An 18,665-nucleotide genomic window follows, 5' to 3' on the forward strand; every position below is an offset into this window, starting at 1 on the left:
AAGCTACCAAATTAAGTAAACAGTGAAAAACATTTGGCTTAGATTTTAAAATTCTGGTTAAACTTAAAGGCTTTTGCTTTTATGGGAAAAAATCACTTGTAGTGTTTGTTTGTTTTTGTTTTTTTTGTTATGATGTTATGAGTGCAATTCTTGTTTCTTGAATCTTGATTTCTCGAGACTGAGATTAAGTGCACAAATAAGTTGCATAAACTTGATCATTTGATAAAAAAGATTGTACTTAGTTAAGTTTACCGGTAATTTGTTGAAATTTTCACAAAGACCAAACAGTTAATGAGTACATTTTTAATGTTATACAACGGCAAGTAGTTTACATAGCTACGTTTGGCCGGTTTGTGACCGTGACCAGCCTTAAAGTTAATTTGCAGGTTATATCCAAAGATTTTTTCAAGTGGTTAGTTATGTTAAATTCATACTATCTTCGGTTATTTTAATGTTTTTGTTTTTAAGCATTTCCAATTTAATTTATCGATTTAATTTAAAATTTAATCGATTGTTTCAATTCCTTGCAACAAAATATTTTTGGTAGAAATCCAAAGCTTGTATCACGTTTTTGCCATTTAAAACCTGTAACAATGACAAAGTACATAATTGTGAATTAAAAAAAAGAAAATTGCGTGACTGAAAGGTTTAAGCTTTGTTTATGTGTATGCAAAACAAGTAAGTGAAATAAACAATTCATCTCTCAAAATTACACGAAAAGTTTTTCATTCCAAGTGCTAGTATTTTTCGTAATTCAATTGTATAAGATGAAGGTAAATCTAAATGCAGTACGTACCTACTCAAAAACACTTAATTGAATTAACAACATCAAGACATTTTAATAACCGCAAAGTCGTTTCTTTTTCTTTATTTAGCAAGTTATTTTTTTAATACAAAGTTGGAGCATTTCTATTTATTTTAGACTAAGCTAGAGGTCGTTATTTTAGTCGGTATTTGAGAAGTTTATTTTGATCGTTCCATGACAACATAATACTTAAAAATCTTTTATCAATATTTAAACTGGAAAAAGTATAAGACCAGCATTCTAATAGTGAAAAAAAAAAACAAATAGAATTTTACTGCAGGATGTCTTGCATTTTTGTTGACCTTTTTAATATTTATTCCGTGTGAATTTTTGACCTGAAAAAATCCTTTTTTGGGGGTGAACTTTGATAAAGTAAATCGTTTTTGAATTTGTATGTTTGTTTTGTAATTCAACTACACCACTGTTTGGTGGTAACACAAAGAATCATTTTAATTAAAAAAAAAAAAAAAAAAATGGAGCATTTACAACTCATTAACCGAGTGAATGGGTCAAAAGTGTGTTTCATTTCAACTTTAACAATATAAAAGAAAACTTTGAATTCGCGTTTCTTTCAAATTAAATTCAGAGTTTAAGTTCAAATTAAGTTGAACTTAAACTCTATAATTATTGAACGTTAAAACTAACTTGTCTTGAACAGAAAGATTTTCTATCAATTTTTAAAGTGTAAACGTGAACGGTCACTGTGGCGTATGTGTAACATTTTTTTTCTTCAAAGTTTAGTTGTGCCCAGCGGATCTGGCACTCAGACTATTTGTTACTGTGCAGTTACATTACCAAATGCATTCAAATCAGTTTCAACTGTTCGTCAACTCTGTTTTATTGAGTGGAAGTGTTTTGTGTTCCATATTGCTAAAAAAGTCCAAAAATGGCGTTCAAACATGTTGCGGGGAATATAGTAAACATTTTTTTTTTTTTTTATAACAATGCATCTTATACAATTAATTTGTATAGATACTAAGAAAGTATATCAAATTGTGGTTTTTCATTTTCTTGAATCAAGTTAAAATTTTTTACCTTTTTACTCAGATATTTAAAAAAAATACCCCCATCAAAATTAGTGTAATACTTTCCAAAGAAGTATTACGTAATTAAAAACTTATTGTTTGAAAGTAAGAAATAACTAATTACTTAAATTTAATTTGCACACTAATTAGGGTAATCCTTAAGATATTGTTTATCATGAAATTACGACAATGATAACTTTTTCGCTTAGGAATTATTATTGAATACATAAATAATGATCAGTGTTTCCATACATCTTTGGTGTATGTCACTTGGCACCTTTTGTTTCAGTGCTTAAAAATCGAGTAGTGAGTTGCACAAGTTTTTATATTGGCACACTTCTAGTGATCGAATTTTTGTATGAATCCATTATCTAGCTATGTACTAATTCTTAAAGTAGCTGTTCTCTATCGTAAATTATAATTGAAACAAATTAAATTAATTGAATCAATTTCATGGTGGAGTCAGCTTTTCTCAAAATCGTTTAATAAGGTGGTTTAAACCGGTATTAGTATGAATATAGAAATCGGCGGGTATATACATCAATGCTAATTGTATCATATAGTTCGATAAAATGAATAGTTATATTTTATTTGTTCTGTTCGAAAAAGTGTTCGCAAGACTCTTTGAAAAATGATGAAATGATACAATCTTAAATTATTATTGGTAACACATACAGGAGCGGATCCGAAAAGTTTTGATAATCTCAAATTGTTGGGCGAAAATCATCAATAACCTTTCATAATTTTTACCCTTTTTACTTGCTCAATAGGGCAAGTATTGGTTTCGTGTAAAAAAAAAAATTCGAGGTTTTAATCAAAACTAACATTACGATGATGGAGAAGTCCGAAAAAGTGGTTTTCGTCATGACGTCCGTCGGTCTGTGCGTCGGTGCGTCGGTGCGTCGTCACAAAAAGCTGTACATAAAGCTGCATCCTAAACGGGTTGAGGGATTTTCTTGAAATTTGGTACAGATGATTTTTTTGTAATTTCCAAGGTTATTTTTTTTTGTTTTTTAATATCTCGCTTTAAACGTATACCTCCCATACAAAGTTTTGGAGTTATTGCAACTTTCTCGAAAACGGCTCTAACGATTTTGATTAAATTTAACATACGTAATGCTGTTTGCAGTTCTAACATAACTGCGGTTTTAGTTTTTCTCAAAAAATGCGGATAGTGAAAATATGACATTAACTCTTTTTTAAATCGCGGATGTCGGCTCTTCCCGTACATCTTAATGGAGTTATTGCAATTTTCTCGTAAATGACTCTAACGATTTCGATTAAATTTTACACAAGTAATGTTATACGTAAATCTAACGTAACTGCATTTTTAGTTTTTCTCAAAAAATACGGATAATGGAAATATGACTTTACATTTTTTTTAATCTTTGATGTCGGCTCTTCCCGTACACCGTTAATGAGTTATTACAATTTTCTAGACTAAATTTGATATACATAATGCTTTAAGTGATTTTAATATATGTAGCTAATTGCGTTTTTTGTTTTTGTCAAAAAAACACGAGTAACAAAAATATGGCGTAAGAAAAACTAAAAAAAAATAATTTCGTATTTTGTCATTTCTTATGAAATTCCTTAAAAAAATCAAATTTTAACTAATTCAATATATTTTTTTTTTAAATCTTTGACATAAAAGCTACTTTTATCATAAGAGCAAGTACGTGCGGCCCCAGTCGTGCATTTTATTTTTTACAAAAATCATTTTTAAGTCAAAGAGTCGGTTTAAAAAAAAAATTAATTGGACTTATGTGGTTTTCCATAGGTAAAAAAATTTATTGATTTTCGATCTTAATCTGTCAAAATACAAATTTCCCCTGTTATTGAATTCCATTTACCAAAATAACTTGATTTATTTTTGATTTAAGATCAAATTTGTAGATCTGGATTTTTCGTTAGATTTACCCCTTTTTGCAACTTGTAGATCATATAATTCTCTACAAAAGAAATTTTGACACGTATCTTTCTCTCAATGATCTTTAATGATATCGTTATTTCAAAAAATTTTAATTATCGAGAATATTAGTTTTTTTGCTCATAGTTCATAAACCATCAGTTTCAGTCAAATTGTCAAAAAACTGCATTTTTTTGGATTTTTAAAAATATTTAAACTTTTTCTTTTTCAAAAACGGAAGATTTATTTTTTTATTTGTTTTTATACGTAATAGCTTTAAAATTACATATCAACTTTTTTATTTTTCAAATAAAATATTTATAAAAAGAATCAAGTAATGTTCTTAAGTGTGTGTGAAATAGCATGTTGACATCATTTAGTGTGTTTCATATATTTGCAATGAAATGTGTTCCTAATCCTTATATATTTTTGGATGCCGTGAGTTAAGATACTCCAAGGAAGCAGAATACCGCGAACGGCTAAGGAATTTTCTTTCAAAATACTCCATCCACTCACGGATAACATTCGAAATCTACTACATTATACAGGTCAAAAGTTAATTCATATGAAGACATCATAACTTTAAGAACTTGAGTTTTTGGTTTACTGCAGGTAATAAATTTATAAGACAAATTTACACTGCATTAAGTAGTTTGAAATAATATTCCAAATCAGTTCAATTCAATTAAAACAAAACAAAAAAACACTATTATGAAAAAAAAATCATGTGTGCAATTCACACGTGGTTGAAGTGAAACCTTAAAAATCATTAAAAAAAAAAAATCGAAAAAATATAACTTTTTTTTATTCCATCACTTTTTTTTATATGACAACCTACAATAAATTTTATACCATCTGAAAGCTTATTGTTTCAGCTTAAAATATTTATATCGACCATGTCTATACAACATCTACAAAAAGAGCTAGAGTTTTTTTTAACCCAATTAGTTTTCATAACAAAAGCAAAACAATCAATCTCTTTTCTCTTCTAACATCCAGTTTTTAAAAGAAAACCTATAATAAATTTTATATCATTATTATTTCACCTTTTATATTACGCTTTAATCATATTTCTACCATGCCTACAAAAAAGTAAGAATTTTTTAAAGCCAACCATGTCGAAATTTCAAACTGAGATTACGGTACTCCCTCTACTGCTGGCTGGTCATCGGCAACAAATCTTCACAGGTGTTTTGAGGTATTTTTCAAGTTTTTCAATTAAAGATTATATAACTTGTAGAGCACGTACCGTTATGTGTGATATATTAAATGAAAGGTAATATTGTCAGCATGCGTATTAAATATAAATAAATTTGTTATGTGCTCTTGATCAAAAGATATAACGTGTTTAGAAAAAGAACATCTTTTCACCGTTATCTCAGAATTTTGAATATGAAATTAATTGAAATTGCACAATCATAATTTATCTACTGTATAAATTTCATTGATCTATCTATTAAAACAAAAAAGTTATGATCAATTGATTTTTCGTGTCGCTTTTTCGTTTCATCTTGTTTCAAATCACTACGATACTAAAGAAGTTTTCACTTCAAAAACCGTCAACTAAATACAACCAATGAAAAAAGGTAATAGGTAAGCTTGTACTTTGTAAAGACAGTCATCAAAATATCAGATTTCCTGTTGATTGTTATTTTTAGGAATTAAAATTACTGCTAACTGGTTTGACTTGAAGCCAAAATCCACGTTGCCGCTTGACTATATTTTATTTTAGCTCAGTTGGACATCGATGAGAGAAGACTTATTTGGCAGCAACGTCAAACCATTGTATATAGTAGAAGTAGAATTATATAATATACAATGGTCAAAGGGCTACCAAACATAGTAGCCAAAGGGCTACCAAACATATTCTTCTTCTTCCTTTTTCTCGGCGCTGTTATGATCTCGATGTCGAGGGGATCATAACTATCCCACGTAACTGCTTCACACTAGTGATCCGCCTGTGGGGTTCGCCGGGTTGACCTCAGAAATCGGCGGCAAGCCTCCCGGTTTTGTATTGTTCCATTTCTAAGGCCAACTGAATGCTGGTGGTTTTGCATTTGCTTGTACCAGGAGTTTTTAGGCTACCAAACATATTAGGACTACTTATTTATTAGCGAATAGTTTTTATCGCACTACATATATAACACAGCTTTAAACTTCGGATGAATTAAAAAGTTTTTAAATTTTTTTCCAGACAACATTGGTTTGGTACTTAAGAAAAAATGAACATATTCCTGCTTCTCATAGGAGCTTTGGTGGTAAGTTGTTATTTTGTAAATTTGTTATGTGCTCTTGATCAAAAGATATAACGTGTTTAGAAAAAGAACATCTTTTCACCGTTATCTCAGAATTTTGAATATGAAATTAATTGAAATTGCACAATCATAATTTATCTACTGTATAAATTTCATTGATCTATCTATTAAAACAAAAAAGTTATGATCAATTGATTTTTCGTGTCGCTTTTTCGTTTCATCTTGTTTCAAATCACTACGATACTAAAGAAGTTTTCACTTCAAAAACCGTCAACTAAATACAACCAATGAAAAAAGGTAATAGGTAAGCTTGTACTTTGTAAAGACAGTCATCAAAATATCAGATTTCCTGTTGATTGTTATTTTTAGGAATTAAAATTACTGCTAACTGGTTTGACTTGAAGCCAAAATCCACGTTGCCGCTTGACTATATTTTATTTTAGCTCAGTTGGACATCGATGAGAGAAGACTTATTTGGCAGCAACGTCAAACCATTGTATATAGTAGAAGTAGAATTATATAATATACAATGGTCAAAGGGCTACCAAACATAGTAGCCAAAGGGCTACCAAACATATTCTTCTTCTTCCTTTTTCTCGGCGCTGTTATGATCTCGATGTCGAGGGGATCATAACTATCCCACGTAACTGCTTCACACTAGTGATCCGCCTGTGGGGTTCGCCGGGTTGACCTCAGAAATCGGCGGCAAGCCTCCCGGTTTTGTATTGTTCCATTTCTAAGGCCAACTGAATGCTGGTGGTTTTGCATTTGCTTGTACCAGGAGTTTTTAGGCTACCAAACATATTAGGACTACTTATTTATTAGCGAATAGTTTTTATCGCACTACATATATAACACAGCTTTAAACTTCGGATGAATTAAAAAGTTTTTAAATTTTTTTCCAGACAACATTGGTTTGGTACTTAAGAAAAAATGAACATATTCCTGCTTCTCATAGGAGCTTTGGTGGTAAGTTGTTATTTTTTTTTTCTAACCAAGTCACAAACCTACAAGTTTCAAAAATGTTTATCTACTTCTATAAAAAGCTGTTTCATGCATCAAATGCTGAACGTACACGTGCCGAACTTGATGCAGCAACATATCTTGAAAATGTCAATAACGAAATAAACAACATGGTTAATATCGAAACCTTAGCTTCATGGGCTTTCGATTCGAATATTACCGATGCCAATGAAAAAGCTCGCAATAAAGCTTCGGCTGAGAGAGCAAAATTTATGAAAAAAATTGCTGCCGATTGTAAGAAATTCGAATGGCAACGATTTGATGATGCCGATTTGAGAAGACAATTCAAAATGCTTACGAAATTGGGCTATGCAGCTTTGCCAGAAAAAGACTACGATGAACTTTTGTCAGTTTTATCGAAAATGGAATCAAATTATGCAAAAATTAAAATTTGTAATTATAAAGATCAAACCAAATGCAATATGCAATTGGAACCGGAAATTGAGGATTTATTGCCAAAGAGTCGTGATCCTGAGGAATTAAAGTATTATTGGCAAATGTGGTATGATAAGGCTGGTACAGCAGTTAAAGATAGTTATATGAGGTATTTGGAGCTTAATTTACAAGCAGCCAAGTTGAACAGTGAGTTAATTTTGAAAAAAAAGGTATGTTTTCCAACGAATAACGATTTGTTTTTGTATCACAGATTTCACTTCTGGAGCTGAAGCCTGGTTATCTGAGTACGAAGATGACACTATGGAACAACAACTTGAAGCTATCTATGGTGAAATTCGTCCCCTTTATGAACAAATCCATGGATATGTTCGATCGCGTTTGAGGCAGGTGTATGGTGAAAAAGTTGTCTCAGAGAAGGGACCAATTCCAATGCATCTGTTGGGTAATATGTGGGGACAAACTTGGGGTGAAGTTGCTAGCATTTTGACTCCATTCCCTGAAAAACCTTTAATCGATGTGACTGATGAAATGGTTCGTCAGGGTTATACCGCAAAGAAAATGTTCGAAATGGGTGATCAATTCTTCCAGTCTTTGAATCTTAAGAAATTACCACAGTGAGAACCTTTCTTCTACCCTTTTTGCAGATTTTTCAAATCTAATTGCATACTTTCAGGACATTCTGGGAGAAGAGTATTATCGAAAAACCAACCGATGGCCGTGATTTGATCTGTCACGCCAGTGCTTGGGATTTCTATCTAAACAGCGATGTTCGAATTAAACAATGCACACGAGTTACCATGGATCAACTATTTACAGTTCACCACGAACAAGGACACATTCAATACTTTTTACAATATGCACATCTTCCTCATGTTTATCGAACTGGTGCAAATCCTGGATTCCATGAAGCTGTTGGTGATGTCTTATCTCTGTCGGTCTCAACACCAAGACATTTGGAAAAGATTGGTTTATTGAAGGACTATAAAATGGACAAAGAAGCTAGAATCAATAAGTTGTTTTTGACAGCTTTGGACAAAATTGTATTTTTACCATTTGCCTTTACAATGGACAAATATCGTTGGTCATTATTCCGTGGAGAAGTTAAACCTGAGAATATGAATTGTGCTTTTTGGAAATTGAGAGAAGAGTACTCAGGTATTGAACCACCAGTTGTGAGGAGTGAAAAAGACTTTGATGCTCCTGCTAAATATCATGTTTCTGCTGATGTGGAATACTTGAGGTGAGTTGGAAGTCCTAAATTGGTCTCGAAAGTTTACTGATTATTTTGTTGTATATTTTTAGATATCTTGTATCCTTCATCATTCAATTCCAATTTTACAAATCAGCTTGTATTAAAGCTGGACAATATGACCCAAAGAATCCAGAACTTCCACTTGATAATTGTGATTTCTATGGAAGTGCCGAAGCTGGAAAGGCTTTTGAGTAAGCTTTTTTTTTTTTTTAAATTTTTGTAAGCTTTCACAGAAAGTTAATAAATAAATTTTTACAGAAATATGCTTTCATTGGGAGCTTCAAAGCCATGGCCTGATGCAATGGAAGCATTCAATGGTGAACGTATAATGAGTGGTAAAGCTATAGCTGAATATTTTGAACCTTTAAGAATTTGGTTAGAAGCTGAAAATGTTAAAAATAACGTTTATATTGGATGGAACAAATCTGACAGTATGTTTGAACAAATTTTCATTATGATTTTGTACTTTTTAATGTGTTTTTAATTTTACTTTCAGAGTGCGTAGCATAAGATGACAATTACGAAGAATGACATTACCAAAATTAATTTATTTTTATTAGAATTTAATTTTTTTTTTTTTAAAGGACAATTTCAAAAACTTACAGACAAAGTAAAATAATTTTAAAACAGTACCTACGTAATTTAATTTTCTTTTCAAGGATTTATTGCTTAAAATTTAAAAAAAAAGTTAAAAAGCTTATTTAAAGGTTTTTAATAAATGTTCGAATTTTTTTTGATACAAAAATTATTTTTTCAAAATTTATTTATTATATTAAGAAATTCCAAAAATTCTTTTAATTTTAAAAATAGTTTTTTATATTTTCTCAAATTTCGTAAACAAATCAAAATAACAAAATAAATATTTCTATAATTTTAGTGAAAAAAAACACTGAAGGCATTTTTTATCATTAGAACAAGTTCATGTCTATATTTTTGAAAATATTGCATATTTTAAAATAACTTAGACACTTCCAGTGTATAACGAATTAAATTTTCTTCAAAAACCAAAAGTTGTCATAAAAATATACAAATTGAACATAAGCTTTTGGACAAAAGAAAATTTTGTTTACAAACTTATCCCTCAATTTTCTAATCCGATTGACATTCTGGAAGAAATAATAGAAAACGATAATAATACTTATCTACGACTAAGTAAACACTTACTATCAGATTTGCTCCAACCAATATGAACTTTGTTCTTATTATTTTCTGCTTCAAGCCAAACTCTTAATGGTTCAAAATATTCAGCTATTGCTTTGCCAGTCATTTTTCGTTCGCCAGTAAATGCTTCCATTGCATCGGGCCATGGCTTAGAAGCACCCATTGATAACATTTTTCTAAAAATCATACAAAATTTGATTTCAATAAATTTCAAAATAAATTTTTTGAAAAACTCACTCAAAAGCTTTACCAGCTTCTGCACTTAAATAAAAATCACAATTATCCAATGGAAATTCAGGATTTGTGGGATCATATTGACCAGCTTTAATACAAGCTGATTTGTAGAATTGAAATTGAATTATAAAGGACACAAGATATCTGTTGATTAAAATCGAACAATTAGGTAATAAATATTCAAGAAACTCTCAATCAACACTAACCTTAGATACTCTATATCAGCAGAAACATGATATTTAGCTGGAGCATCGAAATCCTTTTCGGTTCTTACAATTGGAGGCTCGATACCAGAGTATTCTTCCCTTAACTTCCAGAAGGCACAATTCCAATTTGAACTCTTGACTTGTCCTCTGAATAGAGCCCATCGATATTTGTCCATTGTGAATGCAAATGGTAAGAATACAATTTTATCCAAAGCTGTCAAGAACAACTTATTCAAACGAGATTCTTCATCCATCGTATAATTCTTAAGAAGCCCAATTCTCTCCAAATGTTTCGGTGTTGAAAACGATAGAGCCAAAACATCACCAACAGCTTCATGGAAAGCTGGATTTGCACCAGTTCGATAAACATTAGGAAGATGCTGGTATTGCATAAAGTATTGGATATGTCCTTGCTCATGATGAATTATTGCCAAGTGTTCTTGAGTAACTCGGGTGCATTGTTTAATGCGAAAATCGTTGTTTTGAAAAAAAATCCCAGGCACTGGCATGGCAGACCAAATCACGACCATCAGTTGGTTTTTCAATTATACTCTTATTCCAAAATGTTCTACAAACACAGTGTTATAAAGAAAACTTAAAGGGTCAGGGTCATATTGAAAAGACTTACTCTGGAAGTTTCTTTAAATTCAGGGACTGGAAGAATTCATCAGCTAATTCGAACATTTTCTTTGGAGTATATCCCTGACGAACCATTTCGTCAGTAACATCTATTATGGGCTTATCGGGAAAAGGTAAAATGATACTTCCTATTCCTTCCCAGGTTTGAGCCCACATATTACCAAGTAAATGCATTGGAATAGGCCCTTTCTCTGAAACAACTGACTCTCCATAGACCTGTCGTAAACGCCAGCGGACATAACCATGAATCTGTTCGTAGAGTGGACGAATTTCGGAATAAATGTCTTCAAGTTGTTGTTCTATAGTTTCGTCCTCGTATTCATCCAACCAAACTTCTGCCCCGGATGTGAAATCTTTCAAGAAAAATTATAAGAAACTGAGTTGTTATATTTTTGTCTTCTTACTTACTGTTCAATTTAGCAGCTTTTGTATTAAGTTCAACATATTTATCAAAACTTTTTCTAGTTGGTGTACCAGCTTTGTCATACCAATTTTTCCAATAGTAAGCCAATTCCTCAGGATCTCGACTTGTTGTAAAAATTTCTTCCAATTCTGGTTCTAATTGCAATTCACAATTCGTGCTATTTGTATAGCTGCAAACTTTAACCTTTGCATAGTTTGAAGACATCATCGATATAGTAGATGTAATTTCATCGTAATCTTTTTCGGAAAGTACATAATAGTCTAATTCTCCTAATTTCTTAAACTGTCTTTTCAAATCGGCATCACGAAAGTTTTTCGGATCATATTTTTTCAAATTCTTAGCTATTTCTTTCATTAATTTTGCTGTCTTGGCAGAAACTTCATTTTGCATTCGCTCATTTGCATTGGTTATATTAGATTCGTAGGCCCAACTAGCAACAGCTTCAAGATTCATCTGTTTATTCAAATTAACGTTGACATCTTGAAGGTATTTAGCTGCTTTTTCTTCAGAATTTTCCGAAGAAATATTTGTTTCAGCTTGGAGCTAAGTTTTAGAAAAAAAGTTATTCAAATTACAAATAGATATAAGTTTTACCTTTAGAATTTGTAAAAATAAAAGGAGTAACTTCATTGTTCTACGAAGTAGAGAATAGGAATGAATTTAAGATCTTGTATCATAGAAAACGATACCATTTTAAACTCTCAGATGTGCTACGTTATTCAAGCTGTATAAATACTGTTGTCTTATTTAGAGAGTGACTATAGCATTAAGCCTTTTAGGTGATGATAATTTAATATAATTTATAGATCATAACTTTTTGGCAGTTTGGTGTTATTTCAGATGTTTTCTTAACTTTATTTCTGTTTGCAGAAGAAGTTTGCGATACTTAACCCCGAAACTAATGATATACATTGTGGAGCATTTAATAAAGATATCATAGATCATAAAAAAATAAACACTACATACATTTGTATTATATCTATAGAGATAATTAAACACTTAATAACATAACTAAACATTAAAACACATCACTTAGATAAACACAAACATATTAATAATTTATGTACTTAAATAAAACTCTTGTAAAAATTGTATTTCAAGGAGATATTTTTTTTTTCTAAAATAAAATTTGTGTTTGCGGAATGATTTTAAGTCAACATCTTTAGGTTTCTATTTCAGTTCAATGCCTGCGGAATTCCACCACAAACATAGAAGAATAAAAATAACCTCGAAGTTAGACCCTGTCTAAATCAAAGGTATTCCATTCATTTTCTCAGATGAAGCTAAACATCAGGGTTTCATATAAAACAAAATTTGAAAACTTATCACACAAGTAAAAATCAGATCTCCTGCAAAAATCATCTGGTAAACAACTATTGCATACCTACTCTATTCAAAGCTGAAAACCCAACTTTTTTTCGAGGTCTGGTTGCTGAATTATTTGCAATTGAAATATTTTTTTTTGCATTCGGAGGCTGATATTTTCGGATCAAAGTCTCGAAAAGAGTTTGGTTTGCAGATATGAGTTCACAGTAATCAGGCCAATGCATTTAGATAGAAAAAATAAAATTTTATTTTTTCGAATTTTTGGAAAAAAAAATCAAGATTAACTCCTTGCCTAGAAAAATACATTTTCAAAAATCCATCGAATGATACATCAAAAGAAACGTGTCTTTAAATTCTATTCATAGCTGAAAACCACAAGTTACTTGGAGGTCTGGTTGCTGAATTATTTGCAATCGAAATATTTTTTTTTTTCTAACAATAGAGATATTTTTTTTACATTTGGAAGCAGATATTTTCGGATCAAAGTCTCGAAACAATGTTTGGTTTACAGTAGGGATGTTGCGGATGTGAATTTTTACACATCCGCGGATGCAGATGCGGATGCGGATTTTTGAAACTTAACATCTGCAAATGCGGATGTTTAAGATCTTGTATAAAAAATTAGCAAAAATGAATTAAAATAATGATACAGTTATAAACAACATTTTTAATATTTGTGTTTAGTGAGAGAAATTAAAAAGAGGTGCATTAGACTTAATAAAAAGTATAATACCGCCACCTTCTCTGCATCCATTCGGTTATACAGAGGTTGGTTAATTAAGCCCGCGCTACTAAATAATTTTTCCCTAGGAAAACTGCGGAGTGGATAGAAATTATAGTTTAAGACTTTTGTCCGGAAAGAAAGAAAGATTCCAAAATTCCAAATTCTAAAAATTTCCTATACAATTTGAATTTGAGATTCGAATATTAGATACCTAATTTGCGAAATTTTCTAGTGAAAACGGGGTATAAAATTAAGACTTTTGCATTTTTTCTATGTTTTGCTTAAAAAAATCAGTCACAGACCATTACTTGGTGTGACTCTCATTGGGTATGTGCCATTCGCCGGTTGGCCCAACTTCTTTTTTGTCGCAACTTCATTGCATCCGCATGAAAATCCGCATGGATTATTGCGGATGCGGAGGCGGATGCGGATGCGAATATCCGCAACATCCCTAGTTTACAGATATGAGTTCACAGTAACCAGGCCTATGCATTTAGATAGAAAAATAAAATAAAAAAATATCATACAAACTTTATAAATAAATGCTTAATAAACGAAAACCCAATATTAAAAAACATTGCCAAATAATATGTTTAATTGTTTTATGTTAGTTTTAAGTTTAACTTTCTCAAAACAAATTACACTTATCCTAATTTTTTTTTAATTTATATAATTTATTTTGTTAAATTTATAGTTGCTAAGAATGTATGTATATTATTCCCATCTCTATGCTTAAAGTATCCTTATAGTTTTGTATCATATTCTGAATAAATAAATTAGTAGAGTAACTAAAGCAAATTATTAGGGAACCCGGCCGAACAGCTCTGATTTTGACCATTTTTTTTTTCAAACGTAGGTAATTAAAAATACTTTAAAGTCTATAGATTAAAAATTGCCGGTGTTGCCGTATTATTTTTTAAAATTAAAATTAAATTTTTTTTTTACAAAACCATTTTTTTTGCTTAAATTTCATAAAACAAATGATAGCAAAAGATTCTCTAGGTAATTTAAGGAAAATATATAAAAGGCAGTAAGGGACAATCTTCCATCGTTCAAGCGATAAATGCAATTTTCTAACATTCTGACCTCAATCACAAAAAAAATATTTTGAAAACAACGGCAACACCTACAATATTTTAAGATACATTTTTAAAAAGCCAGAAGCTCATTCTTATCTCTTGAATTTAAATCCACTAAATTTGATCAAGGCTTTTTGAAAAAATGGTCCTCAAACTCAAAATTAAAAAAAAAAAATGTTATTAGAAAAATTTAAAATGACTTTTTTCCAAACTTTTTCTAATAAAATATGAATTTATTTAAAAAAAATTTTTGGCCATAAATATTATCAGTTGAATTTCGAAGCAAAAAAGGTAAAATATATCACACTTTTGAAAAAAAAATGAAAAATTACTTCAAATTCAATGGTTTTTTTTTTATTAAAACTGAATTTTTGCATTAAATTAATTAATTTTCTCAGAGACTGTGGTAAATAGGAACTTTAAATTTTTGCTATTTAACTTTCAACAGTAAGGGTTATTAAATGAATAAAAAATAATTTTATGTTTAGATGTTGAACTTTAAAAAAAAAATAAGTTACATTTTTTTTCAAAACTTTTATTAAAAAAAGTTCTTCGAAAATAAAATACTTTTTAATTTTTTTCATAAACCGTAATACATATTGATATTTCCTTTTATAATTTAAAATCATAATAAATGCGTCCAAAAAAAATTGAAAATAAATGCATTTTTTTTTACGACCAAGTTTAAAAAACGACATGTTAAAATTTTTTCAATAATTTTTTTGTTTCAAAAATCTGAGTTCAATTATATATTTTTTTTTCTTGAATTTCCTAGACAATCATTTGGCATCAGTTAATTTATGAAATTTAAGAAAAATTTTTGAAAAAAATTTGTTTTTGTTCACAAAAATCTTCAATTAAATTTAAAAAATCAAAACGGCAACACCGGCAATTTTTAATCTATAGACTTTAAAGTATTTCTAATTACCGACGTTTGAAAAAAAAGATCATCAAAATCTAAGCTGTTCGGCCGGGTTCCCTAATATTGCCAATTTTTGAGCTTTAGTTACTCCACTAAATTGAAATTGAAAAAAAAAAGAAAAATAAAATATAATTTTTTTTCCAATTTTCGAAAAAACAAAAAAAAAAAAAAAAATCAAGGTTAACCCCTAGTCTAAAAAAATACATTTTCAAAAATTTCTTCCAAATCCTTTGAATGAGACATCACAAAGGTCTCTTTAAGCTGTATTCTATAGACTCTTTTGATCGTTGGCTCTTATTCCAATAGCAATCTTTTTGACAAGTTTCATCACGGTAATAATTTGTTTTTATTTATTGATTTTTTTAATCATTTTACCTGTCCTATGTATGAAGAAGAAGGGACCCCTAGTGTTATAATGTCAACAAAAATTTTAAAATTTGATATTAAAATATCTTCTTTATAATAAAAAAAAATAGTGTTTTGATATTTTAATCAGCATTTTTTTACTAAATTGATGAGATATTTAATTAAATATTTAAAAAATTGTTAAATGATATTGTTTTTTAAGAACAAGTCTGTGCGACCAAGTCGTGCATTTTATTCACATTTTAAGGTGTCTAAAATTGGAAACTATGTTATAGACAAACACACCAAAATACTTCTGAAGAAGCTTCATGGAATACTAAATATACACTAAAAATACACTGTTTAATCAAAATTTTGACTTTGTTTAAGCAAAAAAGAAATTTATACCGAACATTCCAATCGAATTCCTCATGACAACGTGTGAACGAACGGCCAATAAATTTTATTTTATTGAGCAATAATTTACGTCTGCAAAACCTTAAAAAAACTGATAACAACTATCAGAAAGTTCCTTGTGATAAAACTAAAATAAAACTCAAGCTTTTAGTTGAGAGAAGATGTAAGTATTTTATTATTCTTTAATTCTCTAATATGGTTTACATTCTGCAAAAAATAACCAAAAATTAAAACCATTTCTAATCTAAATTTGAACATTCACACTTACTATCCGATTTGCTCCAACCAATATGAACTTTGTTCTTAATATTTTCTGCTTCAAGCCAAACTCTCAATGGTTCAAAATAGTCAGCTATTGCTTTTCCAGTCATTTTTCGTTCTCCAGTAAATGCTTCCATTGCATCGGGCCATGGTTTAGAAGCACCCATTGATAACATAGCTCTAAAAATCATACAAAATTTGATTTCAATAATTTTCAAAATAAATTTTTTGAAAAACTCACTCAAAAGCTTTACCAGCTTCTGCACTTCCATAAAAATCACAATTATCTAATGGCAATTCAGGATTTGTGGGGTCATATTGACCAGCTTTAATACAAGCTGATTTGTAGAATTGGAATTGAATAATAAAAGACACTAGGTATCTGTTGATAAAAGTAGAAGAATTAGGAAATGGTTCTTTAAAAAACTCCTACAACTAACCTTAGATACTCTGTATCAGCAGAAATATGATACTTGGCAGGAGCATCGAAATCATTCTCGGTTCTAACAATTGGAGGCTCAATACCAGAGTATTCTTCTCTTAACTTCCAGAAGGCACAATTCCAATTTCCATTCTTGACTTGTCCTCGGAAAAGAGCCCAACGATATTTGTCCATTGTGAATGCAAATGGCAAGAAGACAATTTTGTCCAAAGCTGTCAAGAACATTTTATTCAAACGAGCTTCTTCATCATTTTTGTAATCTTTGAGAAGACCAATTTTCTCCAAATGTTTTGGTGTTGAAAATGATAGAGCCAAAACATCACCAACAGCTTCATGGAAGCCTGGATTTGCACCAGTTCGATATACATTAGGAAGATGCTGGTATTGAAGATAGTATTGGATATGTCCTTGTTCATGATGAACTGTAGCCAATTGATCTTGAGTAACTCGAGTACATTGTTTGATACGAACATCGTCGGTGAGGAAAAAATCCCAAGCACTGGCGTGACAAATCAAATCACGACCATCAGTTGGTTTTTCAATTATGCTCTTTTCCCAAAATGCTCTGAAATCAAGTTTATCAGTAATAATTTTCGAAAACAAGGTTTTAACTCACGACTTACTTTGGAAGTTTCTTCAAATTTAAAGACTGGAAGAATTCATCAGCTAATTCAAACATTTTCTTCGAGTCATATCCTTGACGAACCATTTCATCGGTTACATCAATCAGAGGCTTATCGGGAAAAGGTGAAACAATACTTGCAATCTCACCCCAGGTTTGAGCCCACATATTCCCCAACAAATGCATTGGAATAGGTCCCTTTTCTGAAACAACTTTATCGCCATATACCTGTCGCAAACGCCAGCGGACATAACCATGAATCTGTTCATAAAGTGGACGAATTTCAGAATAAATGTCTTCCAACTGCTGTTCCATGGTTTCATCTTCGTACTCAGCCAACCAAAGTTCAGCTCCGGATGTGAAATCTTTTAAGAAAACTTATAAGAAAACTGTTATGTCAAAGTTTTGACTTCCTACTCACTGTTCAATTTAGCAGCCTTTGTATTGAGTTCAACATATCTGTCAAAACTTTTTCTTGTTGGTGTACCAGCTTTGTCATACCACATATTCCAATAATATGCCAGCTCTTCAGGATCTCGACTTGTTGTTAAAATCTCCGTCAATTCTGGTTCCAACTGCATTTCACAATTCATTCTATCGATATAACTGCAAACTCTTACCTTTGCGTAGTTTGAATCCATCATTGACAAAGTTGACAAAAGTTCATCGTAGTCTTTCTCAGGCAATGCAGCATAACCTAATTTCCCTAACATTTGAAATTGTCTCTTCAAATCAGGATCTTTGAAGTTTTGCCAATCATATTCTTTCAAATCTTCAGCAATTTGTTTCTTAAATTTTGCTGTATTAGCAGATACTTCATTTTTAACTTTTTCATTCGCATCGGTAATGTTAGAAGTGTAGGCCCAACTAGCTTCAGTATCAAGATTGGTCTGTTTATTTAACTCAACATTGATATTTTGAAGATATTTAGCTGCTTCTTCTTCAGAACGTCCTCGAAATAGGTTTTTCCCATGGCAAAGCTAAAAAGATTGCAATTTTTAATTAATAAACTATACTACTTAATGGTCTTAAAATTTTACCCCAAAAGCTGCTATTAAGAGAAGAAGAAACTTCATTGTTCAACGAAGTTTAGCACACGATTGAATTTTCAAAACCGATATAGACTTTAAGCAAAGCTACCTTTTCTTAAGTATCATTACAAACGAGGAATCTACTTAAGGGATATAAAAGTCATACT

General features: G+C 30.5%; 2 protein-coding genes and 1 pseudogene across 3 annotated transcripts; 1 reads left to right on the top strand and 2 right to left on the bottom strand.

Moving 5' to 3' along the window:
• The first annotated feature begins 5,946 nt into the window (after positions 1 to 5,946).
• On the top strand, positions 5,947 to 9,310 carry LOC129913614 (angiotensin-converting enzyme-like). 2 transcript variants are annotated; one of them, XM_055992380.1, is made up of 7 exons: positions 5,947 to 5,997; positions 7,041 to 7,599; positions 7,664 to 8,027; positions 8,087 to 8,653; positions 8,716 to 8,856; positions 8,924 to 9,096; positions 9,162 to 9,310. In XM_055992380.1, the coding sequence occupies exons 1-7, from the start codon at positions 5,962 to 5,964 to the stop codon at positions 9,173 to 9,175; spliced, it is 1,854 nt and encodes a 617-aa protein (XP_055848355.1). In that variant the 5' UTR covers positions 5,947 to 5,961; the 3' UTR covers positions 9,176 to 9,310. The 2 variants fall into 2 exon arrangements, with proteins under 2 accessions (XP_055848355.1, XP_055848354.1); XM_055992379.1 differs by lacking the exon at positions 5,947 to 5,997 and adding an exon at positions 6,834 to 6,963.
• Positions 9,311 to 9,750: 440 nt separating this feature from the next.
• Positions 9,751 to 11,868, bottom strand: LOC129913624 (angiotensin-converting enzyme-like; annotated as a pseudogene).
• Positions 11,869 to 16,287: 4,419 nt separating this feature from the next.
• On the bottom strand, positions 16,288 to 18,647 carry LOC129913612 (angiotensin-converting enzyme-like). Its single transcript, XM_055992376.1, has 7 exons — positions 18,508 to 18,647; positions 17,889 to 18,447; positions 17,469 to 17,832; positions 16,844 to 17,410; positions 16,645 to 16,785; positions 16,411 to 16,583; positions 16,288 to 16,349 (listed from the first exon to the last, which is right to left on the bottom strand). Exons 1-7 carry the CDS (start codon positions 18,541 to 18,543, stop codon positions 16,333 to 16,335), a joined length of 1,857 nt encoding a protein of 618 aa, XP_055848351.1. The 5' UTR covers positions 18,544 to 18,647; the 3' UTR covers positions 16,288 to 16,332.
• Positions 18,648 to 18,665: the final 18 nt, after the last annotated feature.

The sequence above is a fragment of the Episyrphus balteatus genome, chromosome 3 (assembly GCF_945859705.1).
Source record: "Episyrphus balteatus chromosome 3, idEpiBalt1.1, whole genome shotgun sequence".
NCBI classification, from domain to species: Eukaryota; Metazoa; Arthropoda; class Insecta; order Diptera; family Syrphidae; genus Episyrphus; species Episyrphus balteatus.